The sequence below is a fragment of the Crotalus tigris genome, unplaced genomic scaffold, assembly GCF_016545835.1.
Source record: "Crotalus tigris isolate CLP2741 ecotype Arizona unplaced genomic scaffold, ASM1654583v1 scf7180000018369.423966, whole genome shotgun sequence".
In the NCBI taxonomy this organism is placed as follows: domain Eukaryota; kingdom Metazoa; phylum Chordata; class Lepidosauria; order Squamata; family Viperidae; genus Crotalus; species Crotalus tigris.
Window position 1 is genome coordinate 287326 of NW_024096969.1, and position 22081 is coordinate 309406.

General features: G+C 39.1%; 1 protein-coding gene across 1 annotated transcript in view; it reads left to right on the plus strand.

Moving 5' to 3' along the window:
- The window catches only part of TKT (transketolase), a 34605-nt gene that overhangs the window by 6488 nt on the left and 6036 nt on the right, over positions 1-22081 (plus strand). Inside the window, exons 4-9 of the mRNA XM_039351064.1 lie at positions 1356-1453; positions 7362-7553; positions 8249-8367; positions 16676-16869; positions 18251-18415; positions 20097-20253. Coding sequence (XP_039206998.1) covers positions 1356-1453; positions 7362-7553; positions 8249-8367; positions 16676-16869; positions 18251-18415; positions 20097-20253 — 925 coding nt within the window. The remainder of the gene's footprint in view (positions 1-1355; positions 1454-7361; positions 7554-8248; positions 8368-16675; positions 16870-18250; positions 18416-20096; positions 20254-22081) is intronic.

Below are 22081 nucleotides of genomic sequence, written 5' to 3' on the forward strand. Positions count from 1 at the left end.
TTACCGCTGTATGGTTTTGCAGTCCAGGTATGGATGTCCTATTTCATGATTCCTGATGCTTTTATTTCCTCCATATATTGTGATTGTGTATCTTGGATTCAAAATTCTAAATTGATCTTTAGGATGCAGATAGTCCACGATTTACAATGGCAATTGGGGCTGAAATTTCCATAGCTAAATGATTCAGTTGTAAAGTGAAACCACATCACTTAGCAATGGCAATCTCTACAGTCCCGGTTGCCATTGATAATTGAATCCCATAGTCATTAGGCAAGGCAACTCTGGCCCACAACCAAAGTCAGCAGGGAAGCTGGCAGGAAGCTGAAAGTACCAGGCTGACAGGCAGGTAAACGGTGGTGTGAGGGAGGTATGGTAAGACTAGGGAGGGTGCAAAGAGATGTGCATGAGGTATTTTGAGGATCAGGAAAGGTGTGTGAATGGCCAGTGTGGTGGGAGTGCAGAGGGCATGAGTGTGCATATGGAGGACACTTATGTGAGTGATGTGCAGCTTTCCCTACCAGCTTCCCCATTGACTTTCCGGGAAAGCTGGCAAGAATGGTTGCAAATGATGATCATACAATCACACTGCAACCGATCATAAGTGCGGACAAGATGCCTAACACTCAGATCGCAATCACAAGATCAAAGGGCTCCTGGGACTGTTGGACCTCCATGGACTGCCCAAACCACCATTTGTTGAGTGATATCATATCTTTGAAAAGTCACTGAACAAATGGTTGTAAGTTGGGGATTGCCTGCATTCCTGTAGAAGAACAAACAGAAGGAGATGTGCCCCAACTTTGTTCTCCTTTACCCAGCATCATCTGCAAAACAGCATTGCAAAATTGCAGTACAAGCTCTGTCCCTTTTGGGTATGCATGCAAAACTGCAATACATACAGAAAAGAGATAAGGCTTGTGTTGCTATTCCAACACTGCTATTTTCATCAGTCTTAACTCCTCTGGTTACTCTTATCCCTCACCCCAACTCATGCAAAAAAAAAAAAATTTAAAAAAAATTGCTGGACAAAATCATTACTAGGTCGTCCCTCTAGTAATAATTAGAATACCTCTAATTTTTATTCTTGATACAATCTTAACTCATGAAAATATAGTAATATGACCAGTACAAGTGGCTTGTTTTTATTATATTTATTAATAAATATATTAATATATTTTATTATATTTATTAATAAATATATTCTGTTAATGTATTATATAATGCTGGCATAAAATTATAAATATTCTTTGGGTACTCACGGCAAAGGATCAGAGTCTTACTATTTGTAAATTGAGGATTCTGTTTGTTGTATTGTTGCCTTCTTGCTTTTTTTTTTTTTTTTTTTTTTTTTTTAGAAACAAGCTTTCACTGATGTGGCTACTGGATCGCTTGGCCAAGGACTGGGTGCTGCCTGCGGTATGGCTTATACTGGGAAATACTTCGATAAAGCCAGGTAATTTTATTTCCCACTTGCCTAAATTGCATGAAATGGAATGACTGAAGTTCTGCTTATGATTGATAGTGATATTTCCTTTCACAATCCACTTCCTCTTTTAGAGTTATTTCTAAGATTGCAGATAATGGTAACATTCTATGTAATACAAAGATGAATGAGCCTTTTAGCTCTCTACGCAGGTCCTTTTCAGTTCAATGAACAAACATCAAAATCTTCTATTAACACTTGTTACTTGTTATTTGAATTTGCAAACTATGATTAATATATACCAATTCTTCTTAACTTATATCCTGGAATGGCTTTGCTCTTAATTTGATTACAGAACATAGAAATGCTAAAGTCATCATACTGTCTTCAGATTGCAATGATAGTTTTTCTTGTCTCCATCTAAATATGCTTTATTTAGGCAAAAACAGTTCATAATCTTTAATTTGCATGATGGGACTTTTGTTCAAAAGAAGTTAAGGAAACATGACAATGTAGAACAAAAGAGGGTATAGAGAAATAATAGAGTTACTGTATTATGCAATGCTTGGATTGCCCAAGGGAAGGAATGTTTGGCAATAAATCATTACTGGCATGAAGTTCTTCACATGTCATTAAAAATGGATATCTAAAGGCATGTCTGCACTGGAAAATTAATACATTTTACAGTGGAAAAGATGTAATTTTAAAGTGCACATTTAACTAACTTGAAAGCATTTCTTTGAACAAAGATTGACTACTCTTAATATAATCTCACTGGTGATAGTCTTATGCTTTTCTGCTTAACATTATTTGTTTGCTATTTCTAAACAGTGCTAAAAATAGCTAGCATTTAGTAAGACTTTAACTTAACTGAACTTAGGTTGTAAATATTTTTTAATTTCTGCTGCCATTTTAGTATATTCATGTTACACCCACACCTTTATATAATTTGTACAGTATTTATGATTGGGCAGAATGACAAATCTTGGCAAAAGCAATACAACCTTATAAAAATAATTGAAAAAAAATATGCATGTGCCCAAACTATAATTTGTAATTTGTTTTAGTTCATGAAATACTAACACTGTGAGAAGATCATTTGAGGTTTCCAGCTGTTTTACTTTATATGCCTCCTGAATCTTTAGCAGCTGTCTGGTAAATTAAAATTGATGATGCCTAATCCACAAGAAAGGCAGGGCTTTTGAATTTCAACCAGTTTAGTATAGAAGTTTTGCAAGAAAAAAATCTCAGTATTCTTCCAACCAAGACTTGAAATGGCAATATCCATATTAAGTAATGCCAAATTCACATTATCTGTCAAATCTTTACTCTACCAGTAGTCTTCACAATATGTAGGAATGTGCAGATCATCAGAAGGTATTTGCTTTGCCATCATACTGAGCAAGTTTTAAGTTATTTATGAAGCAATATAGTCTCCTTACTTCTAAAAGTGAAAACAGTCATATAGGGGATTGTGGAGTAACCCTTTTCCACACTATTGGCCAAAGTGCTTTTGGATTAGGATGCTATGGGAAGGGTCCATCAAAGGCACCAGCCTGATGCTCCCTCCAATGGTCTTTCACACTGGGCAGCTTTGGCACATGCTGACCAAAGCTGTTCAGTCTGAAAATACCTTGGCTAGTCTAAATCTGCCTTCTTCCAAAGGACTGACCCACGTGGTTTGAGGATAATGAATTGTCTTGTCAAGTTGAATCTTGTAACAGCTTTGATCAAGCGAATCCTGTTACGTCTACAGCACAACATTCTTCATGAAAGTGAAGCTCAGTCACTACAAACAGGCCTAATAATCTTTATTATTTTGTGAGAAAGGTGGAGAGAAACTAACGTATGCTTCGTTTGAACATTATCTCCAGACTATTCGTGCTAAATAAACAAAACCCTTTGCTGTATTAAAAGACAAACCTGGAGGGAGGATTTCTTCCCAACCCAAAGGCTATTACAGGTTATTACCTTCAAAGCTTTTGAAAAGCATTCGCTTTTTCCTTTGAAGTCAGGCTGATAATTGCTTTATTAATATTATGAGTAATATTAATATTAATACAACAAATGACTTAAACAAATATTGCAGCCATGCAACATTTTGCACACATTGTTGGAGTTCAGAGTCATCCTATCCACTACTTATGTTAGCCAACATAATAATTAATATTTTATATTATCATAATAAAATATGTACTATATTATATTTATAATAGCGTCATAATGTATTGTAGTCAATTGTATGGCTTCTATTCTCCAGATTCTAGGCAGCTTGCAATTATATAAAAAAAGTCTTACTACTGCTAGTCACCTAAGTGGAATATTCCACCCAATGATCCAGCAAAAAAGCAATGCCCTTACAAATGTCCTAATTTTTAACAGGGTGGAGGCCATCCTGAACTGGGGGAGGCAAGCTGTTCCAAAATAAGAGGAGTGCCACTTAGATAATCCTCTAAGTCTCCTACGGTGCTACCTCTCCTCTCTGCAATGTACTGGCTGGGCAGATTGTTTTTGGAGCAGGCAGTTTCAACTAATAGGTTTTGTAAATACCAATTAGGCCTGAAGTCTACTTGCAACTAATAATGTATCCAAAGTATAGGTGTTACTTTACTAAACCGATTAAGGGCAGTGAGCAGGTAGGCAGGCAACAGCATTTTGTGCCAGCTGTAGTTCCCAGGTCCTCTTTAAGGACAGATACTTGGCAGAACAAATTGCAGAGGTCTAATTCCTCCATATGACAAGCACGTGAATCACTGTTGTGACTACTTCCTGGTCCAGGAAAAGTTGAAACTGGCAAACCTGACAGGATGGTTGAAGGTTTTCCTGATCACAGCCTCTACCTGCTGCCTTAGTAGGAGCTGAGTAGAAACTCCAGATAGTTCATCCGCTTATTCAGGGGATGTTTAACCCATCCACAACAATAGATAGAATGCAGGTTTCTCTATATACAGTAATTCTAACTTCAACCTAAAGCTTTCAGTGATTCTGCATCTAGAACCTGGGTTGTGTCTGGAAAGCCAGAAAAGATGGTTGAAACCAAATTTCCTATAACTCTTCCATTGTAATGCTCACCTCACTTCTAATATTTCCTGGGGCTGTCACTACTGTTATCCTTCTCCCACTCTCCAGCCGCCTCAATCCCTCTAGTTTCTCTCAACTTTCATCCCTGACATCCTTTCTAATAGCATTCCCCAAGTGGTCACTCTGATGTCTACTAAGAAGCTATGTGGACATCCTCTCACTAGTTATGCCCTCTACCTGCTCTTCTGACTGCTGGACTCCCTGCCCTGGATTCTCTCTAGGGGAGCCCACTGTCTTTCCTGCCTCTTACCCAAGTTGTGATCTTCCTTCATTCCTGATTTCTTAATGATCAATTGAGTGGAGTCTTGTGATTTTTTTTTTTTTTTTTTTTTTGCATTGTTTGTCCCAGAAGAGAGGAAGTTTTAGCTGATAACCAAGAAGGGTGGTGCTTCTTCCTATAGCTGAGAGGGATTTTCATTTGAATGACAATAAGGAAGAAAAAAATTAAACCATTCTTTGAATGGAAAGAATGCTCATGTTAAAATCAACTACAAGCAATTAGCATTGTATTTGTTTTGGAGGGAATGAAATTAAAGATGTCATTTCCTTGATATGTGGAAATACTGTGCAAATACAATTTGCCACATTGAAATGAGGAAATAAGATGTGCTTGTTCTGCAAGGAAGAGCTACAGTTTATCAATAGTTTTGCTGAGTCACAGTGATGGTGCTTTAAAAGGCAGCCAAGCTTTAGAATTATGGCTAGAATCCCTTATTTCCTAAGATTTTCTTCACTATTTGACATTAAATATATCATAACCTTTCGTTAAACATCCCTGGATATTTTACGATGGGGGTTGTAAGTGAGAAATAATTCATATTTCTGATTATTTCTTGATGCCCTTACTTGATTTCTTCACAAGTGCTCAGGACTGTTTCACTGCAGCACTGCAATGGAAGAAAGAAAAGAAAGAAAAATATTAATGTTAGCTTCTCTAGGAGAGCTTGAATTTAGTTCTCAATAATCCCTGGGCAGAACTAAATTCAAATAAATGACCTCATAGGGCAACTTATTTGAGTCATTCATCATTAGGGATCCTTAACCTAACTGAGCATTTGTTATATAAATGCAACTGTATTATTTGCTTCCTTACTTCGTTTATTTGATTTATATCCTGCCTTTCATATTGGAATTCATGAAGAAAAGATCCTCCCATTTTCTCCTACAACAACCACCCTGTGATGTAGATTGGGCTGAGAATAGACTACTGTTCTCCCCTTTCCTGGTTCAACACCGATATGCTGTCATAACTCCCAATACTGTGTATTTATTTATTAGATATTTATCCCACTTGTATTATTATTATAAATAACTCAGGGCAGGGAATATACCTAATACTCCTTCCTTCTTCTATTTTTCCCTCAACAACAACCCTGTGAGGTGGGTTGGGCTGAGAAGAGTGACTGGCTCAAAGTCACTCAGCTAGTTTTCATGCCTAAGGCAGGGCTAGAAGTCACAGTCTCCTGGTTGTTAAGGCCAGCACCTTAACAACTACATCAAACTAGCTCTAAGCTTTGCATGTGCCTGTATGTATTTGTATGAGAACACCTTCTGATTAATGGCATTTCTTTCCTCTCTCCTTCTGTGATACAGGCCTCTTCCCAAACAATCTTCTTTTGACTGAAGCAATCATGTAATTGTTAGTTTTACATACTTAGACAAATGATATGCAAGAATGTTTGAAAAGATTTCTGCTCAAATGAGCTTGCTCAAGGCTGATTTTGTCACAAGAGCATATTTCCCCGAGGGAGAGCTGCTAGCTCCTGCTGTCAAACTCCAGATGGCCACCAGATTAGAGGAAGAATTTTGTAGGTTTTTCTCCATTTATTTGCTTCCATCTAATTATTGCAGTCCAGATTTAGTAGCCCTGCCAAAAGGAGACAGGAAAAGTGGAATAAAGTTTACATAGTTTGTCTAAGATGGATTAAGCACTAAAAAAAAAAAATGTTTTCTGGAATTTACTGAATTGGTATAAGGCTATAAACTATGGGTTTATGTTATAGAGCTAAAACTAATTGTAAATTGGGTTATTTCCATAATGCCCTTGCTTGATAAGACCAGAGACCCAGAGTAGTTTTTAAGTAATTAAACAAGTTTATTGCAAGTTTACATGCAGTCTGAGCAAGTTTTTTTTTTATTTGTAGTGGATAAGCACAATTTTGTGATTTAACCAAACCATTGCATTTACTTTTTGTATTTTTCCTTTTTTGGTAAATTGGTATTTATCAGCCTTCTAAGAAAGAACAGGTATTCCAGCTTCATAACACTAAACTACCTTGCATTATAGAAGTAACTTTCACACAAACCAGGGTTGAGGAGGGATATGAGGTGAGCAGTGATGGGATTCAAACAACCGGTTCTCTGTGTGGATGCCGCTTCTGGAAGTCCATTCTGGCCTGGGCAACAAAAAATTAGCTATCGGTTCTGCCGAAGTGGTGTGAACCAGCTGAATCCCACCACTGGAGGTGAGTCGTCCCTGGATGATAGGTGGTGGCATCAAGAACTATGCAGGTCTTACCCCACAGCAGGAGAAAAATAACAGCAACAATATAACGAAGTTGGAAGGGACCTTGAAGGTTGTCTAGTCTAATACCCTGCTCCAGCAGGTGATCCTGTAGCATTCCAGACAAGTGGCTGTCCAATCTCTTCTTATAAACCTCCAATGATGGAGAACCCACAACTTCTAGAGGCAAGCTGTTCTACTGACTAATTTTTCTCACTGTCGTGAAATTTCTCCTTAGTTCTACCATAGGTTACGACTTCTAGCTTTCTACCCTGGTGGCTGAGCTCTTCCATTCCACCTTTCAGTAATTTAGGAGGCTAAATAGCATCACCCTGTCTTTTCTTTTACATACAGCTATCGAGTATATTGTGTGCTTGGAGATGGAGAGTTATCTGAAGGCTCAGTTTGGGAAGCAATGGCCTTTGCTGGATTCTACAAACTGGATAATTTGACTGCTATTCTTGATATTAACCGGTTGGGACAAAGTGATCCTGCTCCTTTGCAGCATAATGTAGAAACCTACCAGAAACGTTGTGAATCCTTTGGGTATGTGCTCTTATAATACTGTAATGCAGTGTACTTTTTTAAAATCTGTACTTGGGCTGATAATTAGATACAGATTAATGAATACCAGAATGATCTTGGAAATAAAATGAAATAAATGCTGATAAAAATTCTTGAATATTTCATGGGGTTATTAGTGGTTTGTTGAATCTGAAAGGTATGGTAAGGATGGTATTTTATCTGACTGTCTTAACTGTTGCCAGTCATGTCTTCCTATTGCATTTTACAGTATTGGCACATTTAGAAAACAAAATTTATTGTGGTTAGCTGGGTCATATGCACCCAAAGCAGGTCCAGTGCTCCTGTTTTGTTTTTTATCCTCTGAATATTTTATAAGTGAAGGAATTGAGAAAAAGATTGGCTTTTCCTTATCCCATGTACAATGACTTTGATTTTTATGAAACAAGGCAACAACAAATCAATACTCTTCATCTATGAATGCCGAAGTAGTTTAAGGCTTTTGATATGTCTAAAATGATGCTTTGGAATTTGATTATTTTAAACATCTCATAACAACCCCATCAAAGAGAAATCCTTATATGTGTTTTGTATGTATAAATATGCACATTTACATCTTTATACTTAATAAGCCATGTCCATAGGTATCGTATTTCAAAGTGTTTCTTTGGCTAGCTGGTATTATTTCTGGAAAGCTAATTGATTTGTTTGCCTTCTAGCTGGCACGCAATCATTGTGGATGGGCATAGTGTGGAGGAACTGTGCAAAGCTTTTGGTCAGACGAAACACCAGCCAACTGCAATTATTGCCAAGACCTTCAAAGGCAAAGGAATAGCAGGTAATTCCAAGCCGCAGGCTCCTCAGAACAGCTGCAACCACTATTTAAGGATTACAATTTTCTTTGATTTAATAAGTTAATTATAATAAGTAATTCCATAAATTCTTGTGTGTTTAGAGCACTTTGTAAAACTTATGTTGTAATACATTTTTTGTGGATTATAATTTTCCCCCTAGGCCAGGTAAGAGTCTTAAGCAATATATTTAAGTTCAAAATAAATGTGAGATTTAAATGAAATAGGCAGTTTCCTTCTGTAATATCTACAAGTATTCCTGAACTGTTCGGTGAACATTTTGTAGAAATTTTATATACATATGGCCATCAAGGGAATGGGGACAAAACACTTTTTCACTGAAGTCTGTGTATTGTGAGGCTTTGCCTATAGCATATCTGTACAGGTAGTCCCTCACTTTACAGCCATTTGCTTAACAATGCTTTGAATTAATGGTGGTCTCCAAAAAAGTCAGTTATGATTTAAATTTGAACTTATGACCATCCCCCACCATAGTCATGTGATTGTAATTTGGGTGCTTGGCAGCCAGCTTGCATTTACTAGTTGTAGCGTCCTGCAGTCACATGATCACAATTTGTTACTTTTTTGCAGTTTCTGGAAAAAAGTGATAAAAACTGCCATTGATTAAGCTGAAATCGCACTTAGAATTGGGTGACTCAACTTAAATTCACTTACAACTATAGTAAAAATGTTCATTAAATCAGACCTGGTCACTGATGATTTGTCTTATGACTGCAACAACCTAGAATGGAAGTTCTGGTCCCAATTGTGATCATAAGCCCAGGACTAACTCTAGTAGTCAAATTTGATTGTAAGGACCCACCCCACTTTGCATCCTAAGAAGACAGAACTCTTGGAATAATTCTTCCAACAGGGATCCTTTATTAAGAGAAAATGGTTGCAGGCATTCTAGACAGGACTTGGGGTTCAAGCTCTCCCATTCGAGGTTTTAAGGGGTTCCCCAGTAGTCCCACCCAATCACCCCCCTCTTCCAGTGGCAGGTTCAGGCATCACAATCCCACCCCTTTTTTCCTTCCGTCTGGATGGAGACTTCAGATAAACTACATGAAAGGTAAATAGCCTCCTTTGTTATGATAAGACCTTTTGGTGCTAACCCCATTCAAACTCTTTGAAGTTGCAATACACACATTCAGTTCCTTAGAAGTATACTGAAAGAAGTGAGGGCCATAAAGCCCCTTTGTTCTCCCCTTCTCTCCCTCTTATGGCAGAATCCAGAGAAGGCAGAATTGGGGTTTTCTATATTTGATAACTAAAGATGAAATATAATTGGATTCTGACATCCAACCCCCTCAAAAATAAGAGAGATCCACCTGGAAGAAACAAAACAGGTATAAAAGTTAGTCAGGCTTGTTAGGATACTCTGTGTGAAACTTCTTCAATAGCTTCGGGGCTCTGACATGACGTTTATGGACCCACTCGTTTTGTGAGGGAGGGAGGTGTTTCCAGGCAACTAGGTACTGAGTTGCTCCATGATATCTCCTAGAGTCAAGGATTTCCTTTATTTCGAAGTGTTGTTCGCCCTCCACCATGATTGGAGGTGGTGAGGGGGGGATTTTTGGCCATAGAGGTGACTGATGCTCTCTTTTCAGCAAGCTGCAATGAAAAATTGGGTGTATTTGCCTGAGATTTTTGGGTAATTCTAATTCTACTGTTACTGGATTTATGATTCTTTTAATTGGAAAAGGTCCTATATATTTTGGTCCCAGTTTTTTACAGGGCTGTAGGGACTTTAGGTATTTTGTAGATAAGTACACCATTTCTCCTATAATGAATGGTGTAGGCTCAACCCTTTTTTTATCGGCTTGTGCTGTGTATGCCTGCCTAGCTTCATCTAGTGCTTTTCTAACTATTGGCCAGGTGTTTTGTAGTTTTTCCATCCATTCTTTCAGTGAAGGGATCGTTGGTTCATTTGGGGTTAACTCTGGCATGGGGTTGAAACTTTGACTGGTGGCTATTTGAAAAGGAGTGTAACCTGTGCTGGAGTGGACTGCATTATTGTAAGCAACTTCTGCAAAAGGGAGTAAGTCCGCCCACTCGGTCTGCTGGAAACTAAGAAAACATCTTAAATATTGCTTAAGTACGGAGTTCATTTTTTCAGCCCCCCCATTTCCTTGTGGGTGGTGGCTAGATGTCAGTCCCTGAGTGGTTCCTAAGAGGGATAAAAATTCCTTCCAAAATGCAAACGTAAATTGCACCCCCCTGTCAGAGATGATGCGTTGGGGTGCCCCATGCAATCTGTAAATGTGCTGGATGAAAAGTTTTGCTAAGGCTTTTGCAGTGGGAATCTTTTGGCAAGGGATAAAGTGCACCTGTTTGGAAAACAAGTCCGTGACCGTCCAGACCACATTATTCCCATTGCTTTCTGGCAGTTCCACTATAAAATCCATGGCTATTTCTCTCCAGGGAGCTGAGGGACTTGCCACTGTTTGCAATAGTCCTGGTAATTTCCCTTGCAACCTCTTTGCCGTGGCACATTTTGGACAACTGCCTATATAACTTTCGATGTCCTTTTTCATGGATGGCCACCAAAATTGCCGTTTAATTAAATGTAAATTTTTTACAAATCCAAAATGCCCTGCTGATTTTGTGTCATGGCAAAGGTGCATGAAAGTTACTCTTTGAGTTGTTGGTATATATAACTTTTCCCCTACCCAAGGCAACCCGTCTCTCATTGTGCACACATTTTTGTTTTTCTGGAACCATTCATCTGTTTCCAAACTTTTTCTGAATTCAATTCCAGTTTGGCTGTCCAGTTGTGGTTTTATTTGGCTTGGGTTCTTGTGGTTACTGGTGCTGCCAGTTGTGACTCTGCCATTATTGGTCTAGAGTCTGTGGTTCGTGCGCTGTTATATTGGGGCATGCGAGATAGTGCATCTGCCAGGAAGTTCTTTCTTCCTGGTAAATGTTTGAGCTTAAATTGGAACTGGTGAAAATGCTGGGACCAGCGGGCTTGTTTGGGATTGAGTTTCCTGGACGTTTTCAGGGCTTCCAAATTTTTGTGATCAGTCCACACCTGGAAGGGGATTTTGTTGCCTTCCAGGAACTGTCGCCACGTGAGTAATGCCCAACGTATCCCATAAGCCTCCTTCTCCCATACAGGCCAGCGCTGTTCTGTTTCCGTGAGTTTCTTGGATGTATATGCACAGGGTTGCCATACCCCTTCATTGTTTTCTTGTAATAGAACAGCCTCCACTGCCACATCACTTGCATCTGCCTGTATTACGAAGGGCTTGTCCATGTCTGGGTGCCTTAGTACTGGTTCGGTAGAAAAAAGTCTCTTTAGTCTCTCAAATGCTGCTTGGCACTCCATTGTCCATGTTAGTGGCTGGCTAGGTTTTACTGAGGATGCTCCCTTCATTTTTAGTAAGTTAGTGAGGGGCAAGGCTATCTGGGCAAATGAGGGGATGAATTGGCGGTAAAAATTTGCAAAGCCCAGGAAACTTTGTAGTTGCTTTCTTGTGCGGTGTGGTGCCCAATCTAATACTGCTTTGACCTTCTCTGGGTCCATTTCAATGCCCTGGGAGGATATGCGATAACCTAGGTAGTCTATCCTTTCCTGGTGGAATTCACGTTTTGAGAGTTTGGCATATAGGTGGGCGGCTCGCAGCTTCTTTAAAACCGCTCTGACAAGGTTGACATGTTCCTCTTTTGTTTTGGTGAAGATAAGAATGTCGTCCAAGTAAACCAGGACCCCCTTAAACAGGTGCTCCCTTAGAACATCATTGATTAATTGCATAAAGACTGCAGGGCCCCCTTGTAATCCAAATGGCAAGACTTTGAATTGATAGCACCCCATGGGACAGTTAAATGCAGTCTTCCATTCGTCCCCTTCCTTAATTCTCACACGATAGTAAGCTTCCCTTAGGTCTAGTTTAGAAAAAATTTTCCTTTCGATAGGTGTGACAGCATGTCTTTCATGAGGGGTAGAGGGTATAGGTTGCTTTCACTGATTGTATTCAGGGCCCTATAATCCACGCATAAGCATAAAGAGCTGTCCTTCTTCTCTCTAAAAAGGACTGGGGCAGCCACTTTAGGCTTGGCTGGCTCAATGAAACCTCTCTCTAGGTTTTTTTTTATAAATCTTTCCATTTCCTCCTTCTGCTTTGGGCTCATGGAGTATAATCTGGGCTTCGGGAGTTTTGCCCCAGGCTTGAATTCAATGGTACAGTCTGTGGGTCGGTGGTGGTGGGGGGGAGCTCATTTGCCCTCTCCTCACTGAAAACTTCAGCAAGGTCTCTATATTCCTCTGGTATTTCTGTTAATCTTTTTTCCTCTCCTATGGATGCTTTTTCTATTCTTGATTCTGGTAGCCTTCCTTGGGGTTTTAAGTCCATAGGGTCCTCCTTCGGGAATTTGATTTCTGTCGTCCTCCAATTTACCCAGGGGTTCCATTTTTTCAACCATTCCATCCCTAGAATCATTGGGCATTCCATTCCTGGGGTCACCACAAATGTTATGTCCTCTTCATGTTTGCCCAGGGAGAGGTGTATTGGTAGAGTGGCTAGGGTTGCTGGCACCCCCCCCTGCTATGGATCCATCTAACTGGCCAAATGAGATTGGTTGTTCCAGTCTCCTCGATGGGATGCCCAGATTACCCACTAGTGTTGGGCTAATGAGGCAGCGGGTGCAGCCAGAGTCTATTAAGGCTTTCACCTTCACAGCTTCAGGCATGGGGGGGATTAATATAGTCACTGTCTTGAGGATGGGTGTAATGTGTCCACTTACCAGGGGTTCGCCCTCTGAGCTGTCATCTGAGGCATCCACCGGCCCTGTGGTGTAGGCTGGAGTTCTTTCCCCTTGGTGAGCAGAAGTGGGGGGTTCTGCAATTTCCATCGTTCTCATGGCCGTTTCTTTTGGTTTAGCTGAAGACTTTCCGGATTTGTTGATTGGGGATCTGTCTGGGTTGTGCTGGGGGGCTTTGGAGCGGCATTCTACAGCTCGATGCCCTTCTCTTCCGCACTTGAAACACCCCATTTGCTTCTTGGCTGTAGCCGATGATTTCACCGGTTCGTGTGTTAGCTCAGGTGGGGGACGGTTCCATTGGTTTCCTCGGCGGTGTCTCTTCAATATGTCGATCTCTGCTTCCTCTGCCAAGATGTACCATTCCTCAAGTTGGTGTGGGTCCCCTCGGGGCAGGCAAGCGTCATATAGATCATAATTTAGTCCGTCTTTGAAATAGCTAAGGAGGATGTCTTCTGGCCAATTCAGTTTGCTGGCAATGGCCTGGAATTCTTGTGTATATTCAGCCACCGGGCGTTTGCCTTGCCTCATCATTTTTATCCTTTCACGGGCTTTGCAATCAGCCAGGGGGTCTTCAAATCGTCTTCTCAAAGAGGACATGAAACGGTTGAAGTTACTGAGTTCTGGGGCATTGGAGTCATGCAAGTTCACCACCCAATATGCAGCCGGTTCATCCAGGGCAGATTGCACAATCCGGATGCGGGCTTTGTCGCTGGGAATGTCCTGCCCGTATTCCTCCATGTAGCTGAGGACTTGGGTTAGAAAAAACCCCAAGCGTGTTGGCTCCCCTTTGAATTTCACCTCCAACGGTGGACGTCTTGGAATGGATTGGTACCTCCGTTGTTGGTGGTAGTGTCTTCCGTCCAGATTGCCATCTGTGGCCGGTAGGGGGTGGGGACTACTGGATCAGTAGATGTCCCCGGGGTTGCAGGTTCCACGTCCCCCTCGGTGTCTCTCCCTTTGCGGCTCCAGGAGATGGGCGGCTGTAGGGCTCAGGATTCTCCTCTCTTAGGGAGCTGAGAGTTCTCTTCATCAGGTCAATAGCTTTCTCTAGGATCCAGTCTGAGTATGGTGCCCAGCTTTCTCCCTCTTCACTTGCGTGCAGGGACTTCTCCATCTCCTGCTTCCATTCTGGTTGCTTGGTCCCCCATCTCAGGGTCACCTTTCTTGATTCCTTTCCCCACTCACTTTTCTTTCCAACGCCCATTGACCAGCGAGGCTTGTGGTCCCATGTCTCCACCACTTCTTCTCCTGAGGAATCTGACCTCTCGGATCCCAACATCTGGCAAGGTTCCAATTTGGTCAGCGGCTCTCTTTCCAGGGAGTTTTTCCCCTCTCTTGCTCCATTGTCTGACATGGTAAATTTTTGCAAAATCCCCCGGCAAGGGTCTCCCTTCCAGGTGGATTAATTTTGCAAGTCCTGTCTAATGTAAGGACCCACCCCACTTTGCATCTTAAGAAGACAGAACTCTTGGAATAATTCTTCCAACAGGGATCCTTTATTAAGAGAAAATGGTTGCAGGCGTTCTAGACAGGACTTGGGGTTCAAGCTCTCCCATTCGAGGTTTTAAGAGGTTCCCCAGTAGTCCCACCCAATCACCCCCCTCTTCCAGTGGCAGGTTCAGGCATCACAATCCCACCCCTTTTTTCCTTCCGTCTGGATGGAGACTTCAGATAAACTACATGAAAGGTAAATAGCCTCCTTTGTTATGATAAGACCTTTTGGTGCTGACCCCATTCAAACTCTTTGAAGTTGCAATACACACATTCAGTTCCTTAGAAGTATACTGAAGGAAGTGAGGACCATAAAGCCCCTTTGTTCTCCCCCTTCTCTCCCTCTTATGGCAGAATCCAGAGAAGGCAGAATTGGAGTTTTCTATATTTGATAACTAAAGATGAAATATAATTGGATTCTGACATTGATCGATGATCTTATTATACAATTTTTTAAACCAAATAATAACACTTATATGAATTATCCTTTGGAATTGGTTATTTTAATGAAGGATTATTTTAATGAAGCTAAAGTGCCAGAGTTGTTTGTTTTGGTTTTGGAGTTTTTTAATTCAAATCTTTATTGCCGCTGCATATTGAAAGTACAGTAAAAACTTACGGGTCTCATGAGGGGCTGGTATCGGAACATTTCAACTGAACACTCAATATTTTTATTTTCCATTGAACCTTAGCTGTAGTTGAACCTGTACATCAAAACCTTTTACTGTAGCTATTACGCTGTCAACATGAAATTGCCACAATGCTTGAATATCTCACCCATTTAAGCTAAAATAGAATAAATATTTTAAGTGGTTTTGGACAATATTTTTGCTAGAAGTGCTAAAGTATTACAAAAATGACAAGAATTTTACTATTACTATTATTTATTTAAAAGATGAATAAAATTACAATTTAGAAACAATCCAAGGATGAGGAAAAGAGAACAGTTAATTATGTTGACTTCCATATTCCCATGTACCACGAGTATGAATGAATGAAGCGGTCACCTCATATCTTACTTGTGAACTTGCTTGATGAAACTGGTTGGTCTTTTGGTGTTCTTCAATAGTTTAGGCCCTGAGGTCTTAGGCCCTCTCAAAAAATAGGCAAATAAAGCTTAAGATGTTTGTCATTTTTCAGGAACAAATGTTGCCACTTTTTGAGGCCTCTGAAAAGAGAAAAAAAAATCCAGTATTTAGATCCTTTATAGTGAGAACTCAGTCTGCCTGATGCTGTTTCTTGAAGCAAAGAAATGTATCATAGTTCCGACAGATGAAACCCTTCAAAAGAACTTCGAGGCATTGTTTTCCTTAAAGAATCTTTTAGTTGGGAAACTAAGTATCAGCACTACATAGTTGAACCCCAAAACTAAATTCCCTTCCCTTGGATACAAAGTAACAAAATACAATTCCCACCCACAATTAATAGTCATAAAGCACATTCCCCAATTAGCTTAAAGTGCTGACTTTCTCCCCAGCTCTCTAGCCTACCAAAACGTTATCAGCTCTGGACCCAGTTTGTCCTTGGATTCCCATGGCAGAGTTATTATTATTATGACTAACTGAACTCTTATCCCAATTCCCCCCTCCCAGCACCAACTAATTCTAAAATCATAGAGAAAATGGCTGCATTTTCATCTGTTGTCAAAGCAAGAACATCCGATGTTAGCAGCGTTGACAGAAATGTTTCATGCTTCCACATGAATTTAATTGAAGAATTTGAAGAATTCTTGCCTGCCTATTCAGTTCCTTACTTATAAAATATCTAGAATATCATTCATTCTGTTAAGATTACTGATACGCTGACTAAACTAATTACTATAGCCTACACTTGTTCATGGAGTCAAGACTTGCAGGAAATAAAAATGATGGGATGAACTGCAGAAACTCATTACATAAAGAATATACTTTGAGGTATAAGGACAATGAGAAAATGTATTTGGGATTGGAGAATGGTTTATCCAGCAGCAAAGCATTTCAATTACAACAGTGAATTAGCTATGGCAGAGAATGGCTCAAAATGTGTATAATAATTCTACAGGGGTTGAAGATAAGGAAAACTGGCATGGCAAACCTCTTCCAAAAGATATGGCTGAGCAAATCATTGAGGAGATCAATGGCAAAATCCAGAACAAGAAAAAGCTTTCGCCAACTCTTCCGCAAGATAATGCACCAGCTGTTAATATTAAAAATGTCAAGATGCCATCTCCACCAAACTACAAGATAGGAAATAAGGTACTATGATGTTTTCAAATATTAATAATAATAATAGACATTCAGGAGAGCAAAAAGAGGTTTCTTTTCCAAAGACTGCTTGGTTTATGGAGGATAGATTATGAAAATAAATGGTGTTCATTCAATAGTTTATAATCTTATAAAATATTCAGGAGTGCTTTCAGAAGCTTTTTCTCGGGAGATGCCATTATAATTGATTTTTTTTATAGTAGCATAATTACCTACCCAGAACAATGAGAGTTACTCTGATGGGGCCAAGCAAGAATTTTTTAAAACGAATATTTTTTTCCTGACAATTATTCTCCTTTCTTGTTAAATGGCCAGTCCAGAATTCAGGAGTAAGGCCCCTGCAAGATAACCCAAATGGAAACCTCATAGATTTCACAAATAATGAGTTGTAGAGTGTTCTTAGGATAATTAAGTGAGATCCTCTCTGGTCAATATTTCTGTAAAAACTTCTGAAAAATGCACTAATCATCCATGAATAAATTTAGTGAGAAGTTCATGCAAGAGGTTGCCTAACTATCATCCCAAGTGTTAATAAAAATGGAAACGTATAACTATTTGAAAGGCCATATCCTAATAAAATTCAAATACTAGTTTGTTATTTTTGGACCTCAGGAATCTTATTGTGGTTGATAAAATAATGTATGCCCCAATAGTCTCCTTCACTTGTTATTGCTGAGTTGAGGTCCTCAGCACGATATGCCCAAGAACTCTCTGGCTCCTCTCATAGAGCTCATAGACATTCTTTGAAAATCAGCATGAAGGTTACTGCAGTCCATCGCTTTGTTTGGAAATGTGGCAGCTGTCCCCAAAAGAATAAAGGTTAGAAATAACAGAGAATCTCTTCAGGAGAGAGTTTACTAGATGGCCAGCTGCAACGTTGGAATAAATTGGTACTTTATCATTGAGTCTGTCTCCTTTGTGCATTATACCAGTGACATGGATCAGCCACTTAAAGCAGATTAATCCTGCCTCAGTTTTTTTTATCAGTGCTTTTATGAAATAGTGTGCTGCCTATAAGCAGAATAACATGCCTCATTGAGCCATGCATCTAATTAGAGGCACAGAAATAATTTTATGAGAATTCATATCACAAGGTTATGAAATTTTCAAGACAGTTTTGTAGATATTGCCTAGACGTGCCAGAATATATTTGGGGTCACCAAATGCTAAATATTTGAAAAGTTTCCTAAAATTAGTGCCATAGAAAACTGTAGTAGACCTTCCTATTCTGTGACATGAAAAAAATACTTAAAGAAGTTTTTCTAAACTGCTCAGGGGAATAGTGATCATTTGGATTTTTTTATCGCTAAAATATTTTATTTTCAAGAATTATGGAGTATTTTAAAATGGTTCATCTTTGTTCATTTCACAGTTTGCAACCCGCAAAGCTTATGGTGTGGCTCTTGCAAAACTAGGCCATGCCTGTAACCGTGTGGTTGCTTTGGATGGAGATACGAAGAATTCTACTTTCTCTGACCTGTTCAAAAAGGAACATCCCAGCCGTTTCATTGAGTGTTACATTGCTGAACAAAACATGGTATGTTCTTGTGCTGCATATAGATTGTGACATGTACAAAATAAATTGATTTGTTAGTGCTAACCACCATCATTACTGTATCTTTGTCATGATATGTGGTGGACGGTGTTTTGTTTTAAACTCCTTTTATATTGGTTTTTTTATTGTTTGTAAGCCACCTAGAGTCGTTGAAAGTGAGTGGACGGTTATATAATTTTTTTAAATCAATAAATAAAAATGACCTCCTTTCAGAAATATCTGGAATTGAGAAGTGTAGTATAGTAAACAGTGATGAACCTGGTTTAAAATCCTAATAGATGGGTCATATATTTCCTAATATTATAATTCTCACATTCTCCCCTTCTTATCTTCTGCTTCCCTCCCATCCTTTTTTTACAGCATGTTTCCCTTCCCTCAAGCCTTGGGTAATCTATCACTTTTTTTACCAGTTCCCAGATTGCATGGACCTTAAGCTGTTGTTTGTTGTTCAGCAGCCACATTTATTTCAACCAAATTAAAGCATCTTATGTAAACAAAATTAAAATACGAAAAACAGCTTTGGTTGTATACACAATAAACACGAACATGGGCATGAAGTTTCCTTCATCCAAACTTTGACAATGCCTGATAGTGATGAGAAAGAAATTAAACATGGAAGGAGAAGGTCATAGCTAAGCTGGGGTTCTGTAAGTTACAACTGCTGGATAGGAATAGATAGGAACAGCAGATATTTCAGTTTAATTTAATTTAATCTAAATCCACTTTTCTTCCAGAACCTCAGTGCAATGTATAGAGAACTCTTTATTTTTTTTCCTCAAAGCAACAATTCTGAGATATCAGTCAAAGCAGGAACACCTCTATCATAGTCTAGAATAATGAAATATTACTTTCTATTAATTCATTGTATGGATCCCTACATATTATGCTAAAGATTGATGAATTTCTCAAAGCCAAAGGATCAATCATTTCCTTCTGCTCCTCTGTTGCACACAAATTTCATTATTCAAAAGTGTTTGTAGTTAAATTGTTTCGATTAAATTTACCATACTTATTTTTAAAACGTTAGACTGACAGGGATATCGAAAAAAGTTCATTATTTGGAGCAATTGATCTTCTTAGAAGTGCAGATTATCTTCTTTAATTAGGCTATTTCTACTGTAGTTTTTGGTTGCTGCTTATAAAGAGAAAGTTCTCTCACAGAACTCAGTTTGAAACCTTCTGTTTATACCTCAGTGAAAATATTTTTATTGGCAGAAAATCCCACCATAATATTAAATCTAGGTCAAATGTTATGTTGTTGTTTCTACTACTACATTTCTTTTTATTTTGCATAGTAATTGTTCTTTCAATAAGGTACTTCAAAGGTATGATGAAATGAGTCATGATAAACAAAAGTGTCTTTTTACAATATTTTTTTTCAAAGCCTCCCCCCCCCCCCCGATTACAAGTGAAAACCCAGGATAGAATACTAAATCCCACTGAGGGGAAGGTGTGACAATGTTGATCAACCTGTGTCTTAGCCTAATCTATCTAATGGTCTTGCCTTAAGAATGAAATAAATAAGGAGAAATAGCCTCTAGACTTCTCCATGTTTTTTTAAGGGAACAGCGGGACATCAACATAACTATTTGAAGACTGAGCATTTCTCAAAATATGTCAAGTGCCAGGATGACTTGAGTTATTTTCCTTCCCCATTTTGCAGGTGAGCGTTGCAGTTGGTTGTGCCTGCCGTGATAGAAACATTGTCTTTGCTAGCACCTTTGCCACATTTTTCACCAGGGCGTATGATCAGATACGTATGGCAGCCATTTCTGAGAGCAACATTAATCTTTGTGGATCTCACTGTGGTGTATCCATTGGTAAGTATCTTACATTTTTTTTCACCAGACTGTTTGTAGCCCTCCAAGGAACTAAGAATTATTGCATTTACATACATACTACTAAAAAGTGAAAGTGGCGCATACTCACAAAACCATCCCCTCTTTCCCCCACCACTGCAGCAGCCAGTCCACTGAGCCAGAAAGGTTAGAGACTGCTAATGTAGAATGTGCTTTAGTCTGGCAAAATTCCTGACTATGGATGAATGGCAATAAAGAAATTATTCTGAGCAATTTATTGAGTTGTTCTTGGTTCCTTGTGCCTGACATTAGTCTTGGCAGACTGTATAGTAAGGACTTAAGGCTGATCTGCCTCTTACCTCCTTAGGAAAGACCCCCCTCCCTTCTGCAACGTAATGCCAGATTTTACCACACCCACAGAATATTTATTGTTTTTAAATCACTTTACAAGTTTTGAAAAATAATTAATGAGTGCCTTTAAAGAGCAAATCCACTACGCACAGCCCCTATTTCCTTCCAATAACATCATTAAGGGCCATATTATATTTGTTCCAGCAATATAATTTCACTGAAGTACTAAAGCAGCTTTCCCTAATCTGGAAGTATGATCTTTGTCTTCCTGAATTTCCAATAGTAATTGGGAATTCTGGAATTTGAAATCCACACATTTGGTAATTGGGAAAAGCTGCCTTATAGAAAAAGCAAATGCCCCAGTCAATATGGTGCTAAATCCCCAGATAAAGATCCATCTCCATTGCCCAAAGGCCAACTCTGCTAAATAGAAGGTTTTGTGATTATAACTGTTACCCTTTATGGGTCAGACAAATCTCTAGGAAGATCCCAAGCAGAGCATGTGTTCTGTAGAATCTACTTCTACAGAACAGCTACATCTGACTCTGGCTCTTACATTAGCAGTAATTATAAAAAATGGTCTAGCACAAGATGGAGTACATCTGCATGCTTGGCTTTTTCTTTTTTCTTTTTTTGCCTTAATTCAAGGGTGTCAAACTGCCAGCCCGCAGGCCGGATGCATCACGAGGAAACCGCATCCACCCTATTGCCGGGAAAAAGTTCCAATATATCGTGTGACGTCACATGACATCATGAGTTTGAAATGTCTGCCTTAATTTAAGTACAGTGCCTTAAAGTAGCAGCACACTGAGTGTTTCCACTCATACTGCTGCATCTCAAGATTATATATGTATCTGAAGGGCTTCTGCTCTTTGGAAGAAAGACTTGGGGAATTGATGGCTTGTGTAACACTTTGCCTGAAGTCCCCCTTTTAAAATGACATCTTTTAGACTTGTTTCCCCATCAGCCATCCATGCATGAATTACGAACCGTGTGCTGGAGTTTGTACTTGTATTGAAAAATGTTCCAGCTGGTGCTGGTAGTGGTGTTCAGTTTCTGACAGTTTTACCATTGTTTTAATATGTGGGAAAGATTGACTGTATCCAACAAAAGTGAAACAGCAAAGTGAGATTTTAAAAACACCCTTTTCATTTTATGTTGTTTAGATAACATCATTTTGTTGTATCTGACAAAGTCAGTCAGCCAATCAGTTTCAGCCTTATCTCAAAATAATTTTGAATAGCACAGATCCTCTGTAGCTTATGCAAAATATTCCTGTAATGGTTTAACATTTCCAACTAGTTAAATTTTCCACGTAGGAAACCATATTTATTTCAGAAATATAATCTCAAACTTCAAAGCTAAGAAAAACCTCTGTCTTTGTGATTTTTAAACCCTGCAGATGCAGAACAATTGTGGAGTTTTCTCAATAGACAATACTGACTTTCCATTCACTGAATAACTATTCATTTTTTATATAAATTTTTACTGAATATAG